Source organism: Martes martes (assembly GCF_963455335.1).
Source record: "Martes martes genome assembly, chromosome: 18".
Lineage (NCBI taxonomy): Eukaryota > Metazoa > Chordata > Mammalia > Carnivora > Mustelidae > Martes > Martes martes.
This window is the reverse complement of record NC_137906.1, coordinates 25173781-25186073: the sequence shown is the minus strand read 5'-3', so window position 1 is coordinate 25186073 and position 12293 is coordinate 25173781. Positions and strand designations below refer to the sequence as shown.

General features: G+C 41.0%; 1 protein-coding gene across 1 annotated transcript in view; it reads left to right on the top strand.

Moving 5' to 3' along the window:
* LOC308359786 (phospholipid-transporting ATPase ABCA3-like) overlaps positions 1–9754 on the top strand; it is a gene marked incomplete at both ends in the record, with an annotated part of 123988 nt that extends 114234 nt beyond the window's left edge. The window contains 5 exon segments of the mRNA XM_080831102.1: positions 230–417; positions 1075–1245; positions 1613–1803; positions 9164–9237; positions 9632–9754. Of these exon segments, the coding sequence (XP_080687228.1) occupies positions 230–417; positions 1075–1245; positions 1613–1803; positions 9164–9237; positions 9632–9754 (747 nt within the window).
* Positions 9755–12293: the final 2539 nt, after the last annotated feature.

The window sequence follows — 12293 nt, the reverse complement described above, 5'->3', positions numbered from 1 at the left end:
ATTATAGAAAAATCCATAGTTTTGCACACTTGTGTTCCAATATATGACAGTAACCTCCAGATGGAATGATTCTATAACCACTGGAGGAGAAATTCTTTGGAAAAACTCTGTGAGTTCTAACCTTTTTAGAGGCATGAGCTGGAGAACTACAGGTCTTCTATATTATCTGTATTTACTATATGCTCAGTAAGATAGTTGAATTGTATCCATCGTTATTCTCTTATTTCAGGTAAGGTCAAAAATTGGCTATTGTCCACAGTTTGATGCTCTGCTGGATTACATGACTGCCCGGGAAATTATGGTCATGTATGCCAGGTTGTGGGGGGTTCCTGAGACCCAGATTACACAATATGTGAATAAATTGTTGCAGTCACTGAATCTGGAACTCTATGCTGACACGTTTATTTACACTTACAGGTGAGATTTTACACTGGTGCTCTCATTGCAGCTAATATTGATGAGTCTCCTGTGTTTCTGCTCTTTGGAATGGGTGCTGACTATTTAACCAGAGTTCCACTGACAGACAGAGGCAACTATGAAACAATCTCATGCCCTGCCAGGATTTAGATGCCTGCAGTAAAGCAGACCTAGACAGTATCATATCTTCCCTTTGCAGAGATGGAACTCAAAATCTTGGTGCTATTAGAATTGTAGCCATTGAATTACAAAAGAGCCTGTTTTTCTACCTCTATAGTTCTGTGTCTTTCAAATAAGGAAAATGTAAGGTTCTTTGTATTAGCCTGGCCACTATGTAGTTTATATATCTAGGAATCCCAAGGAATCTCAAGAATGAGATTATAAATTGCACTGATAACCTGACTAAAATTGATGTTGTAAACAAAAGTCACCTTTCTACGTTTCAAATGAAAATGATTTGATTTATACAGGTGGTTTTGGGTCTGGTGCCTTGGTTGAGCTGCATGTAATCAGCATTTTTAGTACCACTGCTTGTTCCCTGACTCAGCATTTTGGAAACAGGCAAATTGTTTTCTGTTAATGTGTTAAATAGATGTTTGATGTATTAAATTACTGTAACGTAATTTAATCTCTGCTCCTGCTTTCTTGACCATAAAGTGGAGGAAACAAACGTAGACTGAGTAATGCCATTGCCCTAATGGGAAAGCCCTCAGTCATCTTCCTGGATGAGCCATCAACCGGCATGGACCCAGTGGCCCGGCGCCTGCTCTGGAACACAGTAACAAGGGCACGTGAAAGTGGCAAAGTCATCATCATTACCTCTCACAGGTGTGGTTTATTGGGAGGCTTGATTAAGTGTTGGAAGTGTTTTCATGGCTATGGGAGGGCATTACCTGGGGATTGTAATATTGGACAGTAAATGTGCCTAAGTATGAGCTCCTACTGAATCCTAGAGAAAGGAATGATTAAGAATTCTCACTGAGAGGAGAGGGCAGAAAGTTTATGATCTGTTCCATTTGAGAATTTGGCCTTCAACTACTTTGTACTTGAAAGTGTCTCCACTTTCCATGATGATGATGGGCGAATGCAACTTCCCATTTGAAAGAGTTACAAAATACTGGAAAGTTGAACTACAAAATATCTTCCAATGGAGATCTTTTCAGCCTTACATCATTCTGGTGTCTTGTTTTGCTAGCATGGAAGAATGTGATGCCCTCTGTACCAGGCTGGCCATCATGGTGAAGGGAAAATTCATGTGCCTGGGTAGCCCTCAGCACCTCAAGAACAAGTTTGGCAATGTTTACATTCTGAAGGTTAAGTTCAAGATGGATACAGATGAGAATGAATTAGAGGATTTTAAAACCTACATTGCAACAGTTTTCCCAGGTAAATTAGGTTGGTTTGGCTAACTTTGTTAGAGATGTGTTAAATCATATTAGTTGTTTTCACCACCCTGGTAGCATCTCCAATAACTATTTCTTGTGAGATATTGATACTTATTGATCTTCCATATTGATATCCTTTTTATTTTTAAAAATATTTTTAGAGAGAGAGGGTGCACAAACCAGGATGGAGAGGGATAGATGGAGAGAGAAAATCTTAAGCAGGCACCCATGCTGAGTGTGGAGCCCAATGTGGGGGTTCAATCTCACAACCTGAGATCATAACCTGAGCCAAAATTATGAGTTGGATGCCTAACCAACTGAGCCACCCATGTACCATTGGAGATCCTTTTCAATGTTTGTTCTTATAAAATTCTTGTGCCTGGTTGTGATAAGAAGTTTTCACAGAAAAAAACCTACAAACAAATACAGTTGACCCTTGAACAACATGGGTTTGAATGCATGGATCAACTTACACAGGGATTTTTTTTTTTAGGTAAGTATAGTATAGTAAATATATTTTCCTTATAGTTTTCTTAATAGCATTTTCTTTTCTCTTACTATATTATAATAATACAGCATATAATACATATGACATACACAACATATGTTAACTGACCATCAGTAAGGCTTCTGGTCAACAGTAGGCTATCAGTAGTTAAGTTTTGGGGGAGTTGAAAGATATACACTAATCCCTGTATTGCTCAAATGTCAATAATATTCACCAACCTTTTGTATATTAACTAGTAGGACAGTTGTAGATTAGGACTATCTGTATGATTTATATATCTAAAGTCATATGTTTGAGCATAATTCTCAATTACTTGCCCATATGGTCTGTATAAGTCTGCTAGGGATGCTATAATAAAGTACCACAGACAAGGTGGCTTAAACAACAGAAATTTATTTTCTCACAGTTCCCTGGATAGAATTCCAATATCAAGGTTTCAAAAAGTCTGGTTTTCCCTGAGACCTCTCTCTTTGGCTTGCTAATGGCTGCCTTCTTGCTGTGTCTTCCCACAGTCTTATCTCTCTGTGCACATCCCTGATGTCTTTTTCTCCTCTTGTAGGGACACCAGTTATAGTGGACTGAGGCCCTATCCTTAAAACCACATTTAATGTTAATTACCTCCTTAAAGACCTTTTGTCCAAACACAATCACATTTGGGATTAGGATATGAATTTGGGGGGATACAATTCAGTTCATAATATCATCCATCAAAACTTTAAAGGTTTTTGGGCTGCCTGGGTGGCTCAGTGGGTTAAGCCTCTGCCTTTGGCTCAGGTCATGATCTCAGGGTCCTGGGATCGAGCCACACATTGGGCTCCCTATTCAGTGGGGAGTCTGCTTTCCCCTCTCCCTCTGCCCACCCCCCGCCACTTTGCACACTCTCTTGTGCATGTTCTCTCTCTTTCAAATAAATAAATAAAATCTTTAAATAAATTAATAAAGTAAACATTCCAGAAATAACTAAGTACCAGGAACAAAAAGTATAGGAGGTATAAGGGAAATGGAGACTGGAATGGAGAAAAAGAGGAAAACATCACACAAAAAGGTAGACAAGCTTTTGAGAGAAAGTAAGAAAGAAAGAAAGGAATGTTAATACAACACAACCATAAAAGTAGTCTACAATGAAAAAAGTCACAGAATAGAATAACTACTAAATACTATCAAGAAAATTTCCTAAAATAAAAGAAGACCACTGAAAAGGCAATCAGACACCCACCCAAAAAACTGACCTCAAATTATTAATGCCAATGAATATTCTAATATAATTATTGTACTTTAATAATAAAGTAAGGGGGGACCTTTGGATTTGCAGACAAAAAGACAAGTAATACATAAAGGAAATAAAATCAGATTGAGCACAGACTTTATAACAACAAAGTTTCATGCTAGGAGAGCATGTAAGATATTTAAGATACTCTGTGAAAGAAAAATGCAAGCAAAGTTTTTTCTTCCAACCAAAATTACTTTGAAGATTAAAAGTCACAGTCACGAACACATAAGGACAAGGGAATGTTGTTCCTGTCAGCCCTTTCTGAGGAAAATACAAACTAAAAAGTTACAGATCAACCAAGAAATGATTAGAGAAGCTTCTGCATAAGAACTAATAGACATTGGGGCACCTGGTTGGCTCAGTGGGTTAAAGCCTCTGCCTTTGGCTCAGGTCATGATCTCAGGGTCCTGGGATGGAGCCCCACATCGGGCTCTCTGCTCAGCAGGGGGCCTGCTTCCTCCTCTCTCTCTCTCTCTGCCTGCCTCTCTGCCTACTTGTGATCTCTGTCTGTCAAATAAATAAATAAAACCTTAAAAAAAAAAAGAACTAATAGACATTGAAAAAACATAACTGTAGAACTAGGGCTAAATGAAGGGTATTCGTGTGATAAAATATCACATAATTGATATATATTTTAGAAATGTATGTATAATACAATTATCAAAAACGGGAAGAAGGCAAAGAATATATGGGAAGTTAAATTTTATTGAATATATATGAGGTATTAGCTGTGAATGATAAAAGATTGCTTGAAATTGCATGTTTTTTTAAATTTTTTTTAAAGATTTTATTTATTTATTTGACAGACAGAGATCACAAGTAGGCAGAGAAGCAGGCAGAGAGAGAGGAGGAAATAGGCTCCCCGATGAGCAGAGAGCCTGATGCGGGGCTCGATCCCAGGACCCTGGGATCATGACCTGAGCTGAAGGCAGAGGTTTTAACCCACTGAGCCACCCAGGTGCCCCGAAATTGCATGTTTTTGAAGGAACTAAGAGATTACTAGCACAGAGAATGTTGTTCATAAATGGAAACAAAAGGCAGTATTTTTTTTTTTCATTTTTAAAAAGCTTTTATTTATTTATTTACTTGACAGAGAGAGACACAGTGAGAGAGGGAACACAAGCAGGGGGAGTAGGAGAGGGAGAAGCAGACTCCCCACTGAGCAAGGAGCCTGATGTGGGACTCAATCCCAGGACCCTAGGATCATGACCTGAGCTGAAGGCAGACACCCAACAACTGAGCCACCCAGGTGCCCCCAAAAGACAGTATTTCAAAAAGATGGGATTATGGACACTGGTATAAAGATATTAATATGAAGTTATTCATTAGAACAAAAATATAAACCTTGTATATTGCAAATATAACAGGAAGCAGAACCAACTACCTTACTGAGAGTGTGTTCATTTATGTATGTACACAAATCTGTGCATTTCCATTTCCATGTAAATATAGAACAATGTAGGGGAACTGCTTCAGAACATATTGGTACTATCAATCAATCAATCAATAAAAAGTCTTAACTCCAAAAAAAATGAAAAAAAAAACTTTTTCAGTTTGCCTGACAAGCAAATTCCAACTCTCTGCTGTATATAAAAAAACACTACTAAAGCAAACTGAATAAGAGAGATTAAAAGAAAAGAATGGTCTTCATGATTTTATGCTAGCTCCAATATACAACTTTTAACAATATATTAAAATTTTAGCAAAATCTTACTATCTGGTGTCCATCAATGCTTGCCTTCTATAAGCAAATACTTTCATCCTGTTTCTTCCTGCAGGTACCTATCTCTCCCCACATATTTTGTTAGTTGTTTGTCCAGTGTTTGCCTAATCACAGAACTGATAAGTTAAAAAGACATTACTTTGCAATTTGTCCAAGCTTTCCTTGTTTGAAGTGTGGGAGTGACACCCTTTCCCACTTTTCACACCTCTGAGGTGAAACCAAAGTTGGTACAACCAATTATAAAAAGAGCAATGCCCCAAAATTCCACTTTTAGGTATATCTTAGATACTTGCATCTACCCGTCCTATGAGAAAAGTAAAATTTAATATTTAAATCAGTGATGTTCACAATATTCAGACTCTAGAAGCACCCCATATGTCTATCAGCATGGAAAATGAATGAATGGAAATAAATTATGAAGTATCATATACCAAATTACTGTACAGAAAGGAAAAATGAGTGAATTATAACTATATGAAACAGCATGAATGAAACTTATAACATTGAGTGATGTCATCAAGATAACAAGATGGGTCATTCTTGACTGCAGTCCCAGTTACAAGAAGAACAACTAGGAATTATCCATAGATGAGACACCACTGTGAAAATCCCAAAACCTGGGAATGAGGCTAAAGCAGCCTCCTGGACAGCAGAGACTGAGAAGGACCACATAAGAAGGGTAAGAGGAGCAGCTACATACTGACCTCATCACCCTTTTCCCCAGGCCGGCACATTGAGAATGCCCTCCCAGGCCTATCGTTTCTCTAGTGGGAAAAAGAGAGCCAAAGGTGAACATCAGGTTCTCCAGTATTCCTGGACACTTTCTGGGAGGCCCACTTGGGTCTCACTTTACAGAGATCAATGAGGAGATTTACCACTGAGCATCGCATTGGAACAGAGAAGGTGGGTGGTCCTTAAAGCAACCAGCACTCAGATCGTGGCAGACCACACTGTTAATTGTACTGGCATTGGAGCAGAGTTCCCAGTCAGCTGCTCTGCTCATCTGCAGAGCTGAGCTGGTGCTGTGTCTGGCCTGGGAGCTGGAGGGTACTTCTGCCTGATTTGGGTCCCCAGTCAACAAGCTGTGCCAGGTGTGGAGCCCATTCTACAGCCTTGCTGCCCAGAGAAGCAAATGCAAATTACCGACCAACTGATGAGTATAGCCTCCAGTCCTGCCCAATGGTGAAGTCTGGCCAGAGAACCCAGGAAGCCAATGAGGCCACCCTACAGCTGTATTTTCATCATTATCTTGTCAGAGATTCCAGCTGATAGATCTGCCCAGTTGTGGAGCTGAACCATTGGCCCTATCTGACCAGTGAACTCAGTGGGCAGCCTGCCTTACATGGGTCCCCAGCCAACAAGCTGTACCAGCTATGAAGCTTTTTCTATAGCCCTACCTGGAGAGAGAAGCAAATTTGCAGCCACACTCAACTGCTGAGTATAGCCTATGACCGACCTGATCAGGAAGCTGGGACTGGGAACCAAACCAATAGTCCTGTCCTACTGTTAAGTATAGTCTCTGGCCCCACATAACCAGGGAGCATGCACAGTGATCTTGGACAGCCTTGGAACCTAGCCTGTGGTACTGCTCACCAGCAGATCCTAGATTGTGACCTTGCCCAGTTGCTGAACAAAGCCTATGGAGCCCAGCCATAACCCCACATAGTCATGGAACATACCTGGTGGCCCTATCTGAAGACAGAACCCAAACAGTGACTCTGCCCAACTGTGAAACAGTCTCTAGCTCCATGTAACCATGGGATACAGCTGGAGGCCCCCCCAAAGTAGCCCAGCCTGTGACCTTACCCAACAATGAAACACAGGTAGCAGCTTACTAGATCGTAAGGGCCAGCCAGCCATCCTGCCCCTTGTTTGAGACACAGTCATAGCCCCTGCATAATTTTAGAGCACAACCTAGGCCTTATCTGACTCTTAGACCTTTCTTGTGGCTCCACTGTAACACAAGAGACCAGATGGTAACACCATCCCATTGGGGAGCACAGCCCAAGGCCTCCCCCAAACAAAAGCAATGGTGCTTAGCCCCTCGCCCTACTCCAATTTGGAGTCCAAACACCTACTGGCACCACCCTGGTAAGGAACACAGCCTGTACTTCATCTGCACAGAAGTGGTTACAGAACCCAGGTAATGCTTGAATGCAAGCTCAGCTGGTAGGATAATCAAACCATAGAACACAGATAGCCACCCCTCTTCTCCCCCCACCTCAGAGCACAAGCATTGGACCTACCCAAACCAAGACCCTGATAACAAGCATAGCCTGCCCATGGAAGTTACCACATAAATAGTCCAATACCTCAAGATGATGGGGGAAGGTCTGTCCCTGCTGAAGTGAGCCTATAAAGTCTAGGAGACTACTTACTCAAATGTGCAGGACCACGGAGAATCAGGTAAACATAATACCACCAAAAGAAACTAATAGATCTCCAATAACTGACCCTAAAGAGAGATCTATGAACTATCTGATGAAGAATTTAGAATAATCCTTATAAAGAGGTTTAGCGAACTACAAGAACACCCAGACAACTAAATAAAATTATTTGTACAATGCATGAACAAAATGTGGGGTGTGCAGACAGCGAGTGCATGGAGTGGGTGACCTCCTAAGATAAATGTTCCTCCTATGTCAAGCATTTACTCCCTGGATGAGTCCATTGAGCTGCAACAAGAATCCAACAGTTTCCAGCCCAGAAACCTTCAAATCGTCCAGTTTTCCAGAGACTCCTTTGCTTTTCAACTAGTCTTATCGGGGGAGGCATGTGTTTATGAACTGTCTAGCCAGGCACTCTGAAGTGCTACAGTCTTCAAGCACAGTGTAAAGTAGTGAGCACAAAGGGCTCAGCGAGTACCTATGTGTGTTTGTTCTTTGCTCCCAGAGCCATTGGACAGGAGGGCACTTTTGGACCCATGTTCTGACACCAGAACTGTTAAAAGATAAACTGGTGCATATTACAATTTTCAAGAGTTTATTAGAGCATATATCAATTTTAATTGGGCAGTGCCATGCTAAAGGTGATGAGGAGGACTCCACAACCACGAGCTAAGGGAGAGATTTACACAGAAAAGACGTGTGGGTAAGGAAGGGAATATTTGGTTTGCCATAGCTTAAGCAGTTGTCTAATTTACAAAAATTTAGTTGGCTATTTGTAGCTGTCTGTTCTTGAGTTTTGTTTTCTGAGATTCAAGTGCATTTTACTCTGGTTTAGGTTTTGATTTGCTTACAGGCTACCAAGATACTGGACCCACCTCAGCCTCGTGACTTCTTTGATTACTTTAACATATATTTTAAAACAATTATAACCCCAATTAATTGAACTGGTAATAATTTGAAAATATGCAATGATAAGTATGAAATGGATAGCCTCCCTTCCCTCTCTCATTCCAACAGTGGATTCTTATTCACCTGTAACAGAAATAAGAACACACAACCTGACATCTGGGGATTTATATGTGTGATTTCCTCTTTCACAGGGTGTGTGAAGAGTAGTAAGCCTTGCCCCGCTTTACTCCCCAGCAAACACACTCTACATGCATACATACACAACCAGAATGAAAATCCTGGCAGTTCATAGTCTCAAAACTTGATTTATAGTAACAAGAGCATTTTAGAAGACTCAAGTTTTTTACATTGTGCATATGAGCTAATAATTTTTTTTATGACTGAAGCCTGCTGAAAGAAGTAACCATGTCGTGTATACTAAAGAGGTGAGCTTTTGGATAACGTCCCTCTTTTATTTGCCACATTTATTCATCTCTTTGTTGTGTATAATTAAGATGATGTTGCAATATTTTAAAACTTTAAAATGAAATCTGTAAGATTATTCATCTATCTTTCCTTTCCTAGGTAGTGAATTAAAACAGGAGAATCAAGGGATTCTTAACTACTACATTCCCAGAGAGGACAATGGCTGGGGAAAGGTGATTGTAGCAACCATGCTCTTCTAATGTTATTTGTTAAGAAAGCACTAATGATGGGAAGTGTTTGGGATTGTCACACAGAATGGGAGCCTAATTTTGTAGAAGGAGCAGAGACTATAAGTCACTTTTCAATGGTTCCTAGAGTTTAATTGCTTCAAATTTCCACCTCCAAATCACAGTTTTTGTCTCCCTCAAGAAAATGGAAACAGAGAACTGCTTCCTCACAGATTCTCAATGATCTGTCATTTTCTCATCTCCCCTGTCTGTGCCTTTTGTCATCAAACAATAACTTGGTAGGAGATGGAGGAAGTGGTGGAGAGGCTCACCTGGGTTGGGCGCTGGAGGGGATGGCTGCAATGGTAACTGTACTTTTTTATTGCTGTCATTGCTAAAGGTGTTTGGTATTTTGGAGGAAGTTAAAGAGGAATTCAGTTTAGAAGACTATTCCATCAGTCAGATAACGCTGGAACAAGTCTTCCTGAACTTTGCTAACCCAGAGAACAAAGGAGGTGACTGAAACAAAAAGATGCAATGAAATTCACTTCTAACTAGTGATACTATGTCTTCCTTAGTACTCTACTATACTTGGATACATAGAGGGGCATTTCTGTGTGTATATCATTTCTGTGTGTATATCTTATTTATTTATGTAATAAAGAGTCCCCCAAAGGAAACCATATGTTAATTCTTTGTAGATTTACAGGGATGGCATGTACAAATCTAAAGACACTTGGTAAAATTCCTGTTTTCAATGCTAGGAACGTGTAAGAGCAGCATTTATCAGGGTGGGGTAAAGGACTTATTCCTGAGTATTTTGAATGTTTGAACAGAAACATTCAGAAGTGATCAGGCTGTCAGATAGGATAGCCTGAAGAGCAAAGCTTTATGTTTTAGCAGCTGAATTATATGTAAGAGGATTGTAAGGCCTGGGGGACAAATTATCTTTCCCATGGATATCAATGTGCGTTCACACACACACACACACACACACACACCAATTTTAAAACAAAAAGTGTGAAAATCAATGTCAATGTTTATGCGGATAAGTTGATTATTTCCAAAATTCGAAACAAGATTCTACATTTGTCTATATTTATAAGAGAATCTTTGCACCAATAATATTTAGACTCCAAGAGAGGAAGAAAAAACATTCTTTAAAAATAGTATGTTTACTTTTCTTTTTTAAATTTTTTAATTTTTATTTACTTATTTATTTTATTTTAATAAACATATAATGTATTTTTATATCCCCAGGGGTACAGGTCTGTGAATCGCCAGGTTTACACATTTCACAGCACTCATCATAGCACATACCCTCCCCAATGTAGTATGTTTACTTTTCTACTCTTGCCCAATTCTCTGAATGAATGGAGAAATAAGGTATGGAGGGAGACAGAGTTCTTGTGATTCTTGTTTGGGCACATGGAGTCCCCCATAAAAACACATGAGAAATCTAATCACTGCTCTAGATTCATGTGCAGATAAACAGACAAGGAGAATGATCCTCCTGAAATTTCAAGATGGAAAGAGTCACTGACGCTGTTCTATTTTGGGGTGGTTTGGGGGTGATGGTTTTTATATCCTCAATTGGCTATTGTAATGAAGTGATATCCAGTTTTTAGCTGTTGTATAACTTTCTGTGGGTTCCAACCAATATTACCCATAGATCTCTGCCACGTGATTTCAGTGACTGCAAAATTTATTTCCCAGGCGGCCATCTCTAAAAAAGGAGAGGAAAGTCATTTTATTAATTTAAATTTATTTTATTAATTCTATTTATTTGCAGCTCATCATCAGTAGGCTTTATTAATGATCCTTTAAAAAATTCCTTTAGTCAGGTAGTCTTTTTCACCATCCCTGTTTCTCACCCAACCTCTTATCTTCCAGCAAGAAACAACAACAAAAAAATGTGTACATTTCTCTACTAAGCACTTTACATACATTGCTCATTTAATCCTACTACAAACCTCTGGGTTAGGTAGTGCTGCTATTATCCTCATAGTACATGGAGGCTCAGAGGGGTAAAGGGATTTACCCAGGGTCACCCAGCAAGCAAGTAGATATATCTGTCAATATCCCCATTAGGAGCCAGGAAACAACACAGCAATTTGAACAGGGAAAGTTAAAAGAATTTATTAACTATAACGGGGAGTTAACCATAAGAAAGTACAGAGAAGGCTCAAGAATACACTATGGCAGAGAGAAAATACCCAAGGAAGAAACAAACTTGGAAGAAGACTCTCCCCAAGGCTGAGATTCAGATATTTTTGGAGAAAGTCAAGTTGGGAAATTCCTTGGCCTTGGGTCAAGGCTTTTCCACACCTGCTGAGCAAAGCAGGAAGTGCCCCCATGGGGTACAGGCTGCCTAGGCCAGAAACAGGGAACTGGCTGGACCTAGCAAGCAGGGAACTTTTCCGTGGTTGTTGACGGGCTGGTAGTAGGAAGGGGCACCTGCGAGAGTCACTGAGTATCCACTGTTAATGAGAGTGGGCCTGTAGGGTGAATGCTGCGAAATGTCCTCTACACCTGCTGCTGACAGCAGCAAGGTGACAGCAAGAAGAATCAGAGAAAACACCTGAACCTGCAACAGCAGCCCTTGGTCCTGCAGGGTCCCTCCAGCACCCGCTCCTGACAGAGCTTAACCTGATCCTTCAAGAGCCCAGCTCCATTTAGCGCTGAGAGGCCGGAACCCGATACCTGGTCTAGCAGGGAAGAGATTTGCCCTGAGTTCAGACCCTGGGCTTCCAACCCTCAAGCTACAGTGGAGGTGCCTGTTGGCGGGGAGGATGCCCCAAGAGAAGCTGCCATCAACGCCTTGGAGCAGCATGAAAAAGGTGGGGGGCTGAGGTCCACTGGGTGGCTGGTGGGTCAGGGCAGGGCGCGCAGAGGACGCAGTCGGGGTCGGGGGGTCTCCACGCGCTGAGCGCCCACGGGCAAAGGCGGCGCATGCCACCCGGGCGAGGCGAGTGGCGGCGCGCCTTAGATCGGGTCGCTCCTCCTCTGGGCTTTGAGGGGCCCGGGAGCGGGGTTGCTGGCCCCTGTGCCAGCACCTCTGC